The sequence below is a fragment of the Melozone crissalis genome, unplaced genomic scaffold, assembly GCF_028551555.1.
Source record: "Melozone crissalis strain CALT ecotype California unplaced genomic scaffold, PUWL_Pcris_2 ptg000018l_1, whole genome shotgun sequence".
NCBI lineage: Eukaryota > Metazoa > Chordata > Aves > Passeriformes > Passerellidae > Melozone > Melozone crissalis.
The window spans coordinates 546,877-565,709 of record NW_026535796.1 but is presented as its reverse complement, the minus strand read 5'-3'; the positions used below and the strand labels follow the sequence as shown (position 1 = coordinate 565,709).

The following is an 18,833-nucleotide window of genomic DNA, read 5'->3' as shown; positions in this document are numbered from 1 at the left end:
AGTCTGTTCCCAACAGCAAATCCATGCTCAAGTCAGATAGGAAGTCATTTGACTCAATCAGTTGTCATTGCTTCGCCTCTGTCAGCATAGGGCTTTCTGAAGGATCTTCACTCAGCTGCAGTCTCAGCAGGTCATTTCTCTCTCATCAGATCCCAAGGTAAAAGCTGCTCTAGCTCCATTTACCTTACCCAGCTCTCCCCATTGTCAATTCAAACCTGAACGAGCCTTTTGAAGTCTTAGTCCTCTTTTTTTGTGCCAGGAAACCTTTGGGACAGTTTATAATCTATATAAGCACTAAGACAGGACCACAAAATGAATCGTATTAATATAATTACAACCAGCAAAACCATCAAAAGGACTGATTCCATAATTAAGCTAGAATAAAGAGGTAATGTGAAAAAAAATACACTGGGAGATCTAATTATATAATGCAGCATTCAGTTCTGCACAGCCAGCCCAGCAATTCCTCTAACATTCCAATCAAAGTGATCTCACTAGCATGTGGGAGAAGAGTCCAGCTGACAGATTTGGGACATGTAACGTACTATTTAGTCAAGAGGCCCCATGTGCTATTCATAAAGAATTAACAAACTCATATTGACAATGACAGTATTGTCAGAAGACCTTTGGAAGGGGGGAAAAAACCTCCATAAACTCTGTCTCTGTGAAGTTGGATTTTTTTTTTTTGGTCCCTCTTTTCCAATGCTGATGTAATCTCCAAACATCTCCAGCAGCAGCTGCTCAGCGAAACCAGGCACCTTCTTCCTAGTCCCTTTCAGCAGCACACGCAGCACTTTCCAGCTCCCTCAAGACAATCAGGGCCTTTCTTTCACCAATTAGCTATCACTTCAAGAGTCCTGTGCTGTCCAACCAGCTCTTAAGAATGGTCTTTGCAGGAAACAACACTGGAGGAGCTATTTTTTCCCCCCTAGACAAATGAAAAGGGGAAGAAGGGGAGGGGGAAGAGGGGGACACAAAAAAGCACAAGAAAACAAATCAGAACACAGAAGCTGTCCAAAATGCATCACTTATTTAGTACACAGACAAATGCAGAAATGTCCTCAACAGCCAAGGCTGGAGCAAAGCACACACACACACACAAACACAAAAAAAAATGGTCCTAGTTTTTTTAGGAGATAGTTTGTTTAGTCGAATATGTTAAAAAGGTTTCGTAGAAAGAAGTGCTCTTGTTACAGCAAGTCTGAGCTGCTCAAACTGAAATGGAATGAAATTCCTGTAAGATTATCCTCTGTTTCCTTATTTGGCTCTCCAAATGTAAAGCAGCATTATTTGAAGCAGACACTATAGGAAAGAACTCGGTTTAGCTCACTTTAAATATAGATGGATTGATGAAATGAGTAATTACTGGAACTGTTAAGATCTTTTCAGACTTACTAACTAGCAAGTTCCTTTCCCCAGAAACAGCACTTTCTGTCTAAAAAGAAATTAAAGCCTGATTCAGAGACATAAGGCTTTGAAAATTCTATGTTCTTTTTCCCTTAAATTCAGGGTACAGTAATACCTTGAGATTACAGGATACAGTAATATCCTTAGAGATGCCAAGTCCTCATTAGAACTAGCACAAACTCCAGGACCCACTTCAGAAGAAAACAAGGAACTTTTATTGATGTTTAAGCTATTCCTTGCCTGGGCCTGGACATGTGGAATTATGATGGCAAAACTGGGAAGAATCAGCAGTAAGTGAAATGACTTGGATATGGTTCAAGCAATAGCCCTGTGTCAGAGGTGCTTCCTCAATTTTTAAAAATTCTGCATTAGGCCAAATGCCATACCAAAATACTGGCTGTCAGTATCCTCTCAAAGTATCACTTTCTGGTCAAATTTGTCCTTGATTGGGGTAGCCTCATGAAAGTCAACATGTTGCCTACTACACAGCCAACAGAATCACATTTACACTGCAATTAAAAAAGCTAAATAAAATAATCTGTTCCCTTTTATTGAATGTGTATCAGAAGCAAAGCCCTGGGCTTTGTAAACAGTTAAATGGTAGAGCAAAGCAAATACTTTCAGGGGTTTCAGGAGTTTGTTCACACTAACGGGTGTTCTCAACTACCACATGGATTCCTTAATGGAGGTGGAAAGTGTCAGAACTGATCAGATTGCTTCAAAGGCAAGAAAGTCTGACATATTGCTCTGCATGCATTTATGAGGGAATGGGAATCAACTCAAATTCCTCTGTTCAGGAAGGCTCAACCAAGGGATGAGTACACAAAATCAGGATTAAGGAGGAATCTTTGAGGAGGCACACCAAACAATGTCTTTTTATACCTACAGATTGCAAAAGCTGCTGAGTTTAAAGGGACTGCTCCTTTCAACTAGCAAAGACTTTGCTGAAAAAATGCAGCAGGCTGGAGAGAACAAATAAATACAGATGTATCTATTACTAGGGTCACCTACAGCTACAGGAAAATGGATAAAGGGGCCCAAAAGGTCTACCAGCTCGCCGTAAAGGAAAATCAACTACATCATTCCTGACAGCTGTTTCTCTAACCTGCTCTTTTCTTTTAAGAGACCCACACCCACACAGATGAGAAAAAAGAAAATCATCATCTCATCTGAAAGGGGTTTCAGCAGCAAAAACAGTTTGACAAACTGTTGAGTGGGTCTATTTGCTGCAACAAGACAGGGGCTCCACAGTATGCACTCACTTGGGCAACTGGCTCATTTGGTAGCTGTACAATTAATTATTGGCTGAGGCGACAATACCTGAATTTTTTTAGAGAAGCAGTATCTTTGTACCAGCCCATCTGGACAGCTCTAAGGAAAAGTGCATCTTTCGTGACAACCCTCTTCCTCCAGCGTGGTGCAAGGCAGCTGTCTGTGCTCCAGCAGCATTGCTGAAAACCACTGATTTCAGCATGAGCTGCAACCCAGCACATCCCATGCCTTGGCCACCAGCTCCAGCTCACCCTGCTAGCCCCGAGGAGCCTGGTGGATACTTAAGGGCACACCCCAGGGATGAACTGGGGGTTCACTGCACTGCCAAGGGAACAGGTGCCTCCTCCTGCCTGGGCTCACGAGCGGTGCTCAGCTCCGGCAGTCCCTGCAAGGTGTCAAAGCCAGAACAGAGGCGGCACAGTCCTGGCGCCTGGCACCGGGATGTGCCCAGGACAGGCTGACACAACTTCCCTGCCAGCTGCCTGGGCAATGGCAGCTCCCTGGCTCCACATGCCACGGCTGTCAGCTTGGCAGCCTGCTTTTATTCACACACAGGAATGCTGCCCAAAATGGAAGGACATGCTTTCCTGCTTGGATTTTGCTCCCTGGGACAGATTTCCTCCCACGGAAAATTAATGGCACGGCATGAGCAAGGCAAATTTAAATGCCAGATGAAAACTGGTGTGGCTGGATTTTAGAAAACACAGTTTAACATGGGTAGTTGTTCTTCCTCTCTTTGCAAAGTATTTTGAGAACAAGTGAGGAAAAGCATTATGTGAAGCCTATACATTGAGCATTATTATTTGGATTTTCCCAAATTTACTTTTTCACACAACAGATGTTCCTAATGTCTGGCACCACTTTTAATGATGTGCCTTTTTTGAAGAATGTGTGCTTTATCACCCATAAAAGCCTCCTCTCTGTTCAAAGTTTATTTTATTAAAATCATTTTTCAATCAGTCATCTCTCTAGGGAACAATGACATGATAGAACAGTATTTCTGACGGGCAATATTTTATTACCAACATGCGTTTTCATCACACAACCAATATTACTACTCTATTCTGCTATAAATATTTATTAAAATCCTCTAATCTGTAACTATTTCCAAGATAAATTTAATACTTTGCTTTTAAATTATCACATAATTAATTGTTCTGGTAAATGCCTATTGAAGGGTAGTTTAGGGGAAAAAAGTACATATTACACAGTCTTGTTGACTTTCAAAATGTAAGGCAACAGATTTCACATCTCATTTTCCAATTCCCTTACAAAGCAATCTCGTAAAGTATCACTAAACTCCCAAAATTTTAAAATATCAAGTAAACTTACAAGTGGCAAAGCAGACATTACAACAATAATCCCAAAGCACTCACTGTTATCACCAGTTTGAACTATATCCCAAAATATAAGTAAATTAGAATGAAAAAGTAGGATATTTGACTTACTGCATTTTCCACACATTCAAAAGTCAGGATATCTACCAAAGGAAGGAGCCAAGAGTTGCAGGTGTTGGCAAGGCTAATAAGAAGTTGCGAATTCTTGTTGAAAAAAAAAGGAAAAATTCAAGACCAGCACTTATCTGTCAGAATCACATTCCTTCTACAGTTATCAGAGTCAAAAAAGGCACCTTGCTCCAGGTTACATATGTGAAACCTCCTGAGCAAGCATTCTACATCATACTGAAAACAAAGTACTGCTTAAAAAGAGTCAGATCAAGATGTCACCGCTCTAGAGGACAAAAATCTGACATTCAGAGTCAATTATTCCTATCACACCTAAGTTGTGATAACATGCACATATCAAGATCATTAAGCCCTGCATTGAGTCAAAGCAAAGTCAACACCTGCCCCACGAGTTTTCTCCTGGAAAATCCCCAGCAAACACACTCCTCCCACTGTAATCAGCTCAGTATGCCCATTTCTATGATCAAGAACAACAAGGACAGACAGAAGATACTTCATTTATTACATGTTTCATCCCTTAAGACTAACTTCAGCCTCCATAAAACCATAAGTATTAGTAAAACCCCAGCTCATCCTCAAAGGGGTCAAAAGTGAGATTTAAATGCAACAAAAGAGCACAAATCACAGGAAATAGCAATAAAAGTGAAGGGAAAGGACTAGAAGGAAATGTAACAAAACCTTATAAATCAATCTTAAAAGTGATTACACAAAGACATCTGTATTTCCAAAAAGACTTGATGAAACCTCTGCTGTCATTCCATGACCACCTCCATGTGCTGCTGGATGGGGTAATGGTCAGCAGGAGACATCTTGGTTCACTTTCATTTACAGGAATTTCTTACTGGGAATGTGATCAGAACACAACCCAGCAGTAGCAGAATAGATCACATACAGGCCACGATACTTAATGGCACCAATCAATTAAAAGATTAGCAATGCCCAAAATGTCCACCTAATTGTGAACAAATATAAAAATACAAAAATACTTTGTGACTCAACAGAAAAAACCAGGGATACATATTTAAATTTACGTTATAAAGTTCAGAGCAGTGTGTTATCAAGTAATTATTATCTCCTTAGCGATCAGAGAGATCATACACAATTTGCAAAGTTTTCACACTCAGATGCCCAATTTTGGCATAGAAAGAACCTCAGGGTTTTTTGCTGAGGAAATTAAGGAATTATCACCAAAAATGACCAGGCACAATGATCTAGCCCTAAACCAACCTTTTCTGGTTGGTTTTCATCAGTAGATTTTTTTTCCCCCCACTGAATTAACAGAATTCACACCAATACAGCAGAGAATTTAATGAGTACTATTTTTGACAAAACAACGTTTTCAACAAAGTGCCAGTTTTTCAAACATAGAAAACTGGCATAATGTGCTTCAGTTTCGACAAAGTATGTGCCAAGAGCTGCCTTCCAGAGCCCTACAATTCAAGATCAGTACAAACCAGACAGATCACAGCCTTCAAACATTATGCAGCCAAGGCACTCATGCATAAAACCACAGTTTGAGCCTTTTGATGAGTACTGTGGTCACCTGTCTCTGGGCTGTTCCCAAGCCTCCCTTCACTTAAGATCCTTGTTTCCTTTTCACTGTGCAAAAATCAGACTGGGACTTTCAGAAATGTCACAGGATGGAAAACTCATTTCTCTCTCATCTGCAACTCCATGTCTTTGGCAGACCAGATCACTTGGATTATGCTCTGCCTGCACTGTACCAAAAAGAGTTCAGACCCAAACCTGCCTCTGGTTTACAATTAAATTTGGGTGTCCTGGTCATCCTTTGTTTTGACTGCATGAGCCAATAGCCCTGAGGTTAAAGTTCCAATGGTAGGTCCCTGGGCCTCCACAAGCTGCCATTTTCCTACAAAGTCCACCATGTGACAAACTTAACAACTACAGAAAAAGTCAAACTTTCTGAAACTAACCATAAGCAAAGTGTGCTCTGGTGAACTACAGACCTTGGAAATGACTTGAAGATTATATCACCTCACTCATAAAATGCAGTTATTGAAAAGAACTGTTACCCTTTATAAGTGATGGAAGGCAAACATTTCACATGCTGCACTGACACTGCTCCAAACCTCATTTTTTCACTTCAAAAATGAAAGTCAGGCTTTCAGCAAACTACATTGTGTTTTGAAGAGGTTTTTCATTCTATTAACAGGTTATCCTGCTTACTTTTAAAGTTTCTTTGCATACAAAAAGAAGGGGAGCTGGGGCAAAGAAGGAAAGAAAAGAGTCCATTTGAAAAAATTACACTGCTAGATTACAAGAATTGAAAGCTGGTATGTAACTTTGCTCTGGGTGATCAAACTGCTAATCAGGAATGCTGCCGGGAACAGAATGGAATTCCAAATAAATTAGCCATATCCAAGAAGCCAATAAAATACGGGATTAAGGCTCACAAAGAAAACAAATTTATTCAGCCTACTTTATCAGAATTCTTAATAATGTGTATTACTTTTTCTCATCGCAGTCTGAGCTCTTCCACTGGAACAGTGTGGAGAAGGAAAAATGAGTTACACTCCATAAATCTCCTACTTGTACAGACACCTAATAATGTTACAGACAGCAAGACACACAATGCCATTCTATATAAATACATATGCTTATCACAGCCATGGGAGAAATGTGCAGATTTATTTCTCTGACTTTATATCTGAGGCACCTGACCAAAGAAAAGATGCTACACACTTCTGGGAAAATCTACAAAGCTGAAGGAAAAGGTCAGAACTTCACTGACCTCCATGCTAAAATGAGGTTCAATACCACAGTACATATATTGAATAACTAACTACAAAAATAAATCTCTCTCCTCTATGACAATCCCATTGTCTCATGTTTTTCATCAAGTATAACAAGGAAAATTTGCAGTACTGTGGCTGAGGTACTGTCTGCAACTCAGCATTTGCTGTTTTCACCTCTGACAGCATCCCAGAGAAACTCTTCATAATAGCTTATGCCAAAATCACAGGAACATTAAAAGATGTGCTTAAGTTCCTTGAATTGGAACTTTTATCTTTTTCAGGCTGGTTTTCCTCATCTGTGAAATGGAGATTATACTAGGCTCTGACTGTACAGCAGTTTGGAGACAGAACTAAATTTTTGAAGCATTTTTGTAACAATAAAATTTTAAAAAGGAGATAAAATACTCACAAGAATTACTTCATGCAGGATCTAGACACATAGAGAAATATGCTCCTGTGATAGAAATGTACCATCCTGGATTCTGAGAAAATTAGGTGAATCATAAACATATTCTCACTTAAAGCCATACATTGTTCAGCACACTTATTCACTGGAAAACAAGAGACTGAGGACAATACTACTTGCATTTACATGACTCTGCCACATTTCCCTGAGAATCTGTGCATGCAGGCATTTCCTATAACAAAATTCATCAAGCAAAGCACCAGCTAAGTGTGAGTGTTGGGGATTCATTTGTCAGGTGGTTCCCAGCTATGGCACTGTCCTGCTTTCCAAATGACCAAACTGCATGAGCCATTTTATATCCATGGTTGGTATACCAGGTATTTTCTAAAGAATTTTTGTCTCAGAAAAGGGGGGAGACATCAGTTACCCCTGCAAGACACCAGTTGCATCCCCTCCCCTTCCCATGATGAAACAAATTAAATGCTATTTTTACCATCACCACTGTATCTAGTATTTTATTAAAGCACAAAAGCACGTCTTTTATCAAGTGTGACTAACATATTTTTTTTTTTGTCAAGTGTTTCCTCCTCCCTGTAAGAAGATATTTGCATAAATATGGAAAGAAAAGAATATATTCCCAAATCCTCTTCTCTGGAATTGCACCTCCAGAGAGTGAGGATCAGATGATGAAAGCCATTGCTGTACCACCAAGCCATGTGACTGGAAGGGTTCTGTCTATATCTCAATGCCTCCATTAAATGCACATTAAAAAATGTTTGATTCACATAAAATATTTTAAATTAAATATAAACTATGCTGTTTGCTCAGAAAAAAAACCCCAAGGAAGCAATAAGCACAAAGAAAACTTTGAATATCAAGGAAAAGCATGGATTTTCACTTTCAAAGGGGTCTCCTTGGATAAAAACAAATTTTTATGATTAACTACTGCAAGAAATTTTTGATTCAGGGAACAGCAGAAAAGGACATTTCCCCAGAGATGCGGAGCACATCAACAAACTGTTTGAAGTTATTTGAGACAATAATTGTGGCAAATGAACTACTCGTCTAAAAAACATTACTTTGTTCTACCTTGACCTGCCGAACAGGGCTGTGTACACTCTGCATTAATGAAAAATTTGTGGGCTTGATCTGAGCACAGGTGCAAGTGCTTGAAGATTTGGGGTGGATTTCTGCATTTCCAGGATACAGACCGAGGATTTCTGAGGGAAGAGAAGGACGATGGCTGCTGGCAAGGAGCAGTGCTTCTACATTGACTTGCTCTTGGCTGATCACAGGCCAAGGAGATGCATTCTGGATTACCACACTAAATATTTAGCTTTACAAAATAATGTGATTAAGTTAGAGCTTGATCAGCAAGTGCACTCCTCTTGTACCTTGAAAACAGCATGATTGAGGTATGTCTGAGATTTTTTTTTAACAAAACCTCAGAAAATAAAGCAAGTAGGTGAAAGGTAACTGTATCACTTTACAGACACAATCTCCCCTCTGATTACGACTAATTAAGATATTCAGCAGCCTTAAAACAATACCTTTTTTAAATCAATGTACCCAGCCAGCATCCACAGCTTTTTGTGATGACAAATGCCCTTTGAAAGAGTTAATAGGCAAAGGTTTGTACTGGCAATGAATAGGGCTACCTTTAATTGATCCAAGAGCCTTAGAGAGCTGTCTTATAGCATGATGATGTATTTGGGTTGCAAGTAAGCCAAAATAAGCATAAAGAAAATCTGTAAGACCATGAGACCTTTCATTTTTTCATTGGGGGGGGGGGGGGGGGGCGGGGGGAGGAACTGCTGGGGAAAATGAGAGAACTATGATGGGGTTATCTTTGCGCTCTGGTACTTAGATAAAAAGACAGAAATTTTGAGGAAAAGAGAGGAAGTGATCAGGTCATAATTCTTAGAATAAACATCAAGATGTATGGAAATGTACAAAACAAGCCTTCTTCAGAATTAAAAAAACAGCCTTGAAAAAAGAGGAGATGACCTAATGGTATAAAGAAACATTGATTAAAGAGATACCCAGAGGGAGAAAGATATTCCATCAGCTTTAACAAACACTGCATGGCCCTGCATTCCCTCTTAACTTCTCAAGTAACAGGAGAAAAAAATCTCTGTGGAAGAGGCAGTCACATGGAACCATTTATAAATTTTCCCTTTATTCCCTGTTCATCTTTTGCATGGTTTTGTTCAAGATGTACAGGAAATGCGCACACCAAAAGCAACTCACAAAATTAAACATGATAGGTTAGTTGTGAATATTTTACCCTGTGTAGCCAAAGAAGGAACAAAAAAAATTTTTTATAAGGAATATAAAATCCATTAAATCATGTTTTTTCTTGATTAGATTGATTATACATTAATATTACCTAGTAATGATGCAAGCAGTCTATCCATGCTTATACTAGTCTTTCATCAGAAACTCACTTTTGGCAGAGTTTCTCCCTCACAAAGCAAAAGCTAAACAGACTTCCTTAAACTTCTACAGGTGCAAACTTTATGTCAAGGTAGAATTTTTCAGGAAAGTCTGAGGCAAATCAGACAAGAAAATTCCTAGTCTAAAATACTATTTTCAAATGGAATTACTGTGCAAGCATACTATCAACAACTTTGTAAAAATAAAAATCAAACAGTAAGTTGTTAGCATCTGAGATTTTCTTAGAAGACAGATATGGGAGGAGCTACGAAAAAAAGTTGACATTGCTCCTCAGAAATAAAGAAACAGGGAAATAAAATATCCTGCTCCAATATATGCATCCAGATGCATTAGGAAAAGCAAGTCAAGTGCAGTTTCAATTTGCAACTGGGAACAGACAGGCTGTTCTCAAATTCCTGTTCATCCCAGAGCCATGAAAAAGCCCTCTTCTAGCAGCCACCCAACAGAAAAAGGTACAGAGCCTTCATTGTGGTCTGGGTAAAAATGAGAATTGAACTCAACTCTCAAATTACTCAAAACAGTAATACATTCCCCCATTAGGAATATTTGCCTCCTGGGAGTCGTCCCCTATGCTACAAAGCTCTGAGGAAAAGAACAGATAAAAACTTCACGTCACAACTTCCATTGACATTTCCCAATTAGCCATCCTAAGCCCACATCACCAACCACCACAGAATTACAACCATACCAAGGTCAGCACCAGCTGCATCCTTCAAAATAACCCCTCACTTCAAGGTGCAAATCAGCAGGTGAGAACCAGGACATGAGGACTGTGGCAATCTACTGTGGAAAGTTGAGACAAGCTGTGCACATCCTTGCTTACTTCTGCATGAAGAGACTCAAAATACTGTTTGTATTTTGTGTTTTGAGTTGCTTTCATTTTCAAAAAAAATTAAAATAATTTTGAGAAAGTCTTCTCTCCTGGTTCCATTCACTTTCAATTCAGACTCCCAGAATCTTCCATTGTAGTTTAAAGACAAAATATTTCCTTCACCTTATCGGGCAACATGTAAATTCTAGCTCCCAATGGGTTTTCTGAAATGTAATAAAATAAATTAAAAAAATATTAGTATATACAAGGACGCTTAGAGGACATCAAGTTCTTTCAGAACAATTTAAAAATTAACTGCTTTTTGTGCAGGGGACAGCAGGAGGATTGCCCATCCCACTCTCCCCACTGGTGCTTTACCATGCAGTGCTTTACTGCATGGTAAAGCACCAGCGTTTCACAAAATAGAAGTCAATCATATCACAAAATAAATATGTCCACTAACTTCTTATTCAACACCAAAAAAATGGCTTCTAAAGTCCCTTGCAAACTACTATATTATTCCATTATATGAACTGGTACAATCAGCTTATTTGTAGGATGCTCCGTACTATTGAAGATTTCTACTGCTGCCCTTGGGGACAGCCTACAGAAAAAGTGCCAATATTCAGATCCTGTTCACACAATTCAGTTTCACTAAAGAACACACTGAGAGGGCACTTTGATAGCAGACACCAGCAAAATCTGAGCCATTTCCGCAAATGAAGCCTTAAGGGTGTTTACAGGTCTGTTTGTTTACACAGAGACAAAACATGTCCCACCTGGAAGCACCAGTGGGAGCCAACAAAGCCCTACAAGGATGGCATCTCTCTACAGACTCAAACTGACCACCCATGCCAAAATTGTAAGAATCCCATAACTACGGGCTTATCTTCGACCAAGCCAATACTCTACTGATAAGAAACTGAGGCATGGAAAGTCTGAATAGAAATTAACCCAGATTTTCCAAGGGGCATCTATTTTACAGCTACCATTTGAAGCTAAGAGAAACAACATTTTTAAAGCCAGTTCATGTTGTATTCTTGAAGGACTTGCTGTATTTGGTTAATTTTCACTCCTGCTTACATGTGCACACGCACATACCTGGAACAGCTAAAACAAAGACTTCAAGGTGGGAAAAACTGAGGAAGAAAGAGAAATGGTGTCAAAGATGGACTCAGTTTCAGAGAGAACACTAAACCCATCAGTTTTTGTCCCTCATGCAAGTGCTCAGACAAAAGTTTCCCAGGTTCCTTATAAACTGAAAAAACCTTCCTGAATAATTTACATTTTTCAAAAATGGTTCTCCAGCAAGCTTTACCTAAGAGCTAGCTGAGCCTCCTTGCAAAATGTGCTGTTTAACTGAGGTTTAACTAGACTATCATCTACAATCCCAGGCCCAAATACAGGGAAATAAAACCCACAATGTTTTCCCAAAGGAGGCGGAAGGAGTTTACATGCTGTATCCTGTAAAGAGGCAAGAGGCACAGATAAAGTTGTGCTTTCAGCTCCACCAGAATAAATCCTCAGGAACTCCACGTTGACAGAAACCTCCACCCTAAACTCTCCAAGGACTTTCCTCAGCTCAGCTGAGGATACTAACGAAGCAAACTCTGATCCTCTTTTTTTCCTAGAAATCTGCTTGACAATTCAACATCTTTGATGTAAATCCTTTAAAAGACTGTGATGGCACCAAGTAAGGAACAGGATGGGGGAAAACCTGTTTCCGACTCCTCTGTGGGGATACCATTAGGAGGAGGGTTAATAGCCCTGGGCATGCGATCAAATTAAGGTTTGTGCCAGTTCCCCCAGGCTTTCCCTTGCCATCAGCAGCTTCCCCAGGCTGGGCAGCTCACCCTCATCTCCTCTCCAAAGATACATCTTAAACAGAAGCACAACAGTCTGCTGGGAGGAAACACAAAGATAATCACACAACTAACTTATATGGACAAAGTATGAAACAGGCCGAGGGAGGGCAAAGAGGGAGGGAGCCTTTGATAGCTTCACCTTTGGAGCAATACAAACCTAATGCACATTAAAAAACAGAGAGGTGGGGGGAGCTGGAATCCAGACCTTCCCAACATGTGGATTGCAGCACTGAGGCAGCCCCGAGTCTAAACAAGGCTGGAGTTAGCATTCAGAGCACACAGCCCAGCAGAGTATGGGAAAGGGATCAAGCAGCCAGCCCAAAGAGCTGGCGCCAGGAACTGACGAGCAGAACGCAAGTGATAAAGATTTACTGCGAGAGAGGAGGAAACAGTCCGCTGGCCCGATTAGAGCTGTGAATACCGAGTTGTTCAGGGAGGATTTTGCAGCTGACTGATCACAGGCTGTCGGAGCAGGCCTTGGACAACAGCTGCAAGGCTTGCTGGGCTGCAGAAACAAAAGGCGCCTAGCACGGTGCAAAGAAAGAGTTGACAGGTTGTTGTTAGCAGTGGCAAACGTGTGAGGTATGTCACTGTGTGTGAGAGGGGCTGGGCGGGGGTGCTGGAGAAGAAGGAGGGCAAGAAGCACAGGCAGCACTCAGAAAAAGAGGGGGCGTCGTGGGGGAGGGAGTAGGGACACAGGCTTGGTCAAAGCGTTTTCCTAAAATCAGGCCGGTGTTTGTAAGGAGGACAATCACAAGGTCTGTTTACTGCTGCCAAGATGAATTAGCCCATCGTCTCATTTATAGGACGAATCCGGTGGCACAGACTATAAGGTGCATGGCATTAAAGGGACTAATTAGACCATTCTGGCAAATCTGAATTAAGACCCTTTCTTTCTTTGAAAGCTGGAAAGCATTTCTTAGGACTCAAGTCAGATGGCTTAGGTTTTGTTGGGCCTTTTCTTTCCCTTCTGAGAAGGGATATCTTGTGCAATTCCCTAACTCACAAGGGTCTACTCTAAATTCTGCTCTGAGCTTCAAGAACAGTTGTTAGGAAGCTGCTGGCATTTACATCGTATCTAAAAAGGTCCAAATGAAAATCCTGGATTCTGCAGAAATTCAGCTCCCAGGGACAAACTTTACAGCTGGTCCCTCCTGTTAAGAATAGGCTAAACCAGAAGCCCAAATGAGAACATACCTGAGCTAGGAGCCTGCAGCCGAATTCTCACTCACACACACAAAACAAGTGAGGTTTTTCAAAAGATGGCTTCTAATCTGACACCCACCCCCTTCAAATCCAGTGCCTGCAGCCAAGTGCTTTTCCCAAGCAACTCTGAGCTTTCTGGAGCCATGGTTCACTTAGCATGTGAGTGCTGGGCAGGAATGTATCGATGAAACTCCAGAGATGATCAAAGACAGGAGCTGGAGAACAGGAGACTTTACTTTCAGCTCCCTGTTTGGCAAGTTTAGGATTCAGTTCTTGAAGTCTGGCAACATTTTTACCCCAATTGTGACCAAAACAAAGTGTTCCAAACACCTCCGAAGCAGTGGTGCATGCTGTTTGCACACAACCACTATATTACAGTGGTCACTATTAAAATGTTTAACAAGTAACTAAGGTTACCATGGCATTCACAGCATACTCATAGAAGGCAATACCATGAAAATCACAGAAACATCCAGCACTGCAAGCTGCAAATATCAGATGTTCCATAGTAATTAGTGACACGTTGTAAAGCAGAGGCTTCTTGCATTTTAATACACATATCTATCACCAACAAATACGAGACGCTACAAAATTGCAGTGGCCTTTATAGTGTTCAATCAATTATACAAACAGACCTTATTTTGATTTTTCTCTTCTAAATGGTCTCTGGGACCCAGTTAGTCTAGTCCCAATGGGCAGCACTTGATACACTGTAAAGGGAATACAGAACAAGAGGCATTTCAAGGCTTCTAACACAGCTCCATTCTCCCTATATATATATATATAAAAACCAACCCAGCGTGCAGAATACTCCATCTAGGGGCAGAAATGTGACTCAAAATTTCCTTAGCCTTTCCTTTGACATGTGTTAACCTCATTGTATCAGGTCTGAGTGCATGAGAAATAATCAGGCATTTCACAGAGGTTCTAAATAGCTCTTCTTCAGTATGAGTCCATATATTGTTACTTTTGCATTATTTTAAATACAGAGCTTCCAGTTTGAGTTTCCACTTAACAGTGATGAAGAACACAGGCATTACTTTTATACACCTACTAGCAACTGGACTATACTTTAAACTACAAATATTATCTTAGGAACCATTTATAATCCATCATCCCCATATGCTCGAAGTTTTCAGCTAAATAAGGGTGGCCAGTGAGCTCAACTAAAAAGAATACTGAAATGCCTGAAGGACTACTTGTGTAACTATATTTTTGGATGTAATTGTGCTTCTGCTGGGGTCAAAGCAAAGTCTGAATTTGAGTGCAATGAGAGTAGAAATAATATAGAGGTATATTTCTGAGTCACAAATTCTCCCTCTAGCTGGATAATTCAACATCATTTATGATTAATGGTATTTGTTCACCAAATGTATTTGAGAGCAATGTATACAGCAGACAGAAGCAACAATTCACAGGCTCTGAGAAAACCCTGAAAATATAAAATAATCCCCTTTAAGAACTTTTTCCTTTTTAAGGAAAAATTTGTTACAGAAGTGTATCAAGCCTTGCCTTCCAGTGACGTTTTCTTTATAAAAATCGCTTTCAGCTGACAAGTCCTCACTGATTTTCCATAGTCAGCAATGGGTTACGGCTTGTCCATAATGTCACAGCTTTCCACTGCACTGTGTCTTGCTCTTTGTCTCTCTGGTACAGACAGGCTGCTTCTGAAGCTGTTGTAACACTTCAGAAAGCAATCAAATTACGTCCTACATTTGGTCTCCTTAAACACCTCTGCTTGATTGCCCTCCACTCTTCCTGTTCAGCCTCTGAGTCCCAAACCTCATACTTCATAAATGCAGAGGTTAGAATTTTCTAGACACCACTTTAATTTTTCAAATAGCAATCCAATTACTGAACAAATTGGCACATGTGCCTGGTTACATAGTGACTTGGCACTGCCTCCACTCGCTGCTGGCAGTGATGAATGTGTTTCCCTTTCAGCCCTCCTCATCTATCTGCCCCAGCCTCCGAGCCAACACCAGTGACCACATAAGGAGAGTGCCTGGCAGCTGCAAGCCTGAGGTGCCAAGAGGCAGATTGTGTTCTGTAGCAGCAGGATCTGGGGCTGTGACTGGCTTCCTGGCTAGTCTTTTGTAAGACCTTTTCCATGGCCTCTAGGTTGGCTCTAACGAAGCCTGTAGAAATGCCTGCAGGGAGCTGGTATAGAAGTGAGTTAAGTCAAAGGTTTAATTTGGTTTCTAAAGTGAAGTGAATGTATACTGGCCTTCTCTTTCCACCCTGCAATTATATTCCTGCCACATTTATGTGAAAATACAGTATTCAGTCAACAATAGGAGTGCATTCCTGGGTATGTCTGCACCACATATTGGGGCAAAGATCACCAAGCCAGTCTCAATTAACTTTGCTGCAGAACCAGGAGCAATATAGCCGTGTTTGTTTGCTGTGACACCCGAGCTAATTAACTATGTGTGGCAGTAACAGAGCTTTACTGTTTCTGGCACCGATGCTGCTGTCCCTGTGTGGCAAACTGCTACAGACATGCCAGCTCACTTGGAGGTAACCATAGGGCTCCCCAAGCCAGTGCTGCTTTGCACTGCCCTGATGTGTTTAGGAAAACCCCAGGAACTGGCAGGAATTTGTTGGGCATCACGTGAGAGTGGCAAGGATACAGATGTGGTTACAGTAAAAGTGAACTGTTCCACCCCAGTCACATTCTTTCAGTACTCACAGCATGATGGTCACAGAGCATCTTTAAGTAATGCGTTGAGCATCTTGAGCAGCATCTGTCACATGTGCTGCTTTCTCAATATCTCACTTCCTCCTCCAGGGGCAAAAAGCTGGACAAAGATATTGTAAATGTTTCTCATAATTGCTTTTTTTTCTTTCCCCCCAAGAAATTTGTGTCTTATTAATAAGTGAACTTCTTCAGACTATTTAAAAAGCCATTTTCAATTATTGCAATGAAGCAGATAAGAACTTTCCCACAACAGGATAGCTTCTCCCCATCTGGGTGTTTTTTTGATCCCCAAGAAATTAACTCTCTTAAAATAAATGAGTGCAGGTTCCAACGACCAGAGATGCACTATGATCCCTGTAATTCAAACAGGCTTTGGTGAAGGTAAAAACAAAACAACTTGCCAGCTCTTCCTCTTTTGGAATTCCACCTCAAGCATACCAAGAAGCTACTGGAGAGAATCAGAGTTATTTGTCCAGCAAATTTCTGATGCAGATGATAGTCTGGAAAATATCTGAGTGGACTATGAACTGCACACACAAGAATATTTCACTGAGTTTGCTTGCTTGGACTTTACTGTGTCCAAAGTGTGAGTTGCACTTTTTGGGTACAGTTGTTTGTTACTGATGGAATTTTTTCCTGTCCCTTTATATTTTTTCCCCTAAATCAGGTATTTTGACAGAGGTACTTAATGAGATGTACTCAGAGGTACTCAGTGAGTGGTCAGATTATATTTAATTAAATCATCTGCATTTATTATAACTCAAGAGCCTTTACCAGTGTTTATCTGTGGCTAGATAAGAAGCCCAAGGTCTTCTGTTGGCTCCCTAGATAAACAAGCCATGTTGTAATTCCGAGAACCACCATAAGTATACAAGGACTTTCTCTTCAAACCTAATCAATCACCCCAGATCTCAAGACTGACTTTTCACAAGGCACCAAACACAGTGATACATTTTAACACACGCACCCCTTGAGCTATCCCTCTGTACAATCACTCATAACTGTGATGCAGCAGTGTGGATTTTAATTAACTGTTTGATACCTGAGTGTGATATTTTTTCTCTGTGCTCACAGTCTCTGCCATAACTTTTTATGGAGTCACTTTAAACAAACACCATGAAATCCTGCACAGGCACCAGGCAAGGTAAAGTTACACACGTTGCTGGTAGGCTTCAGACCATTTTTCAGCACTCTGTACCTCTGTATTCCAGTGATGTCCAAGAGAAGGATAAAATCCCTGGAGCTGCAGATGAAGGGAAACCCTACTGCCATCTTCAATACCTTCTTATGGGAGCTGGACACTGGAGCCACTCTCCTGGCCACAGGTCTGTAGGACACAAGGAAGAATTAGTTATCCAGAAGGGCACATAAGCACGTGCCTCTCACCAGGCATGTCAATGTCCCAAACATGCCAAAGCTAGCAACATTGCTGAAGCCAACCTGTGCTGGTGTTAAGCATGCACTTGAGAGCTCTGCTGGATGGCAGCCATTTACAGATGTACAATCAGTACAGAGACATGGAGGCAGAGACTTCCTTTCATGGGTCCTCTGAATTCTCTTCCTGAAGACACATACTTGGTCATTTTAATTAACATGTTTAGAAAACCAAATACTCTTCTTCTGATTACATCTCAGACACTGGCATATGTATAATTTTTCCTGGAGTCCTTAATTTACCATGCTTCCTAAAGATCCAGGGCCAGACAAACAACTGAAAATCAAATGCACAAAGTAGCTGGATTTTGATAAGACAAAACTTTTCCTGCTCCTGTTTACCTCTTGCTTTATCCTTGATTGGTTTCAAGATGCTGGTGGGTACTTGCCTGCATGTAATGATAACTATTAACAGCAGCTTGATGAATAAGAGAAGAGAAAGTGGAAAAGAAAACAATAGGAAAGGCATAAAGGGCACTAAGTTGTTCTTTCTGGGATGGGCATTAGGCATATGTTCACTACTTCAGCCTCAGTGCAATCAGAGCTGTCCTGTGCCACTGCCAAAAACTGTAACAGGTGCCAGAAGATTACAGCATGGGTTAAATCCACTCTTCAGGCACTAGCTCAGGGACTGATCCAAATCCCAGGAACCAATGAACATCTTCCCCCAGATGTCAACTGTTTTCAAATAGTTCCCCTCTTATTTCCAGTGTGATGCTGGGGAGGGGCAGGGGGATAAATAAATTTGGCTGCCAGGAGGCAATCCTCTGATTTCACCACTGCCAGCCTGGCCAGGTGCCAAAGTCATGTACAGCCACTCAGACACATTTGTAAGGTAATTAATATTTTATGTTCACAATAAGAAAGTTTCATTCATACAGAACTATTAAGACAGTTTCTGGTTCCATTCTTCCCAGCACATTACAATGACAACTCCATGTCAGCAGCAGCCACATGGCCTAAAGGTGCCAAGCTGGCAAGGATACTCTCTGTCAGCATTTGGCATCCAAACCCCTTGGCAAAGCCCTCAGCAGTTGTGCTTGGCTGCCTTT

The 18,833-nt window shown here is 40.8% G+C and overlaps 1 protein-coding gene across 1 annotated transcript; it reads right to left on the bottom strand.

Annotated features, from left to right (window-relative positions):
* Positions 1–140: 140 nt before the first annotated feature.
* On the bottom strand, positions 141–16,425 carry SMIM38 (small integral membrane protein 38). The gene is made up of 3 exons (XM_054276271.1): positions 16,339–16,425; positions 14,282–14,356; positions 141–928 (listed from the first exon to the last, which is right to left on the bottom strand). Exon 3 carries the CDS (start codon positions 435–437, stop codon positions 237–239), a length of 201 nt encoding a protein of 66 aa, XP_054132246.1. The 5' UTR covers positions 438–928; positions 14,282–14,356; positions 16,339–16,425; the 3' UTR covers positions 141–236.
* Positions 16,426–18,833: the final 2,408 nt, after the last annotated feature.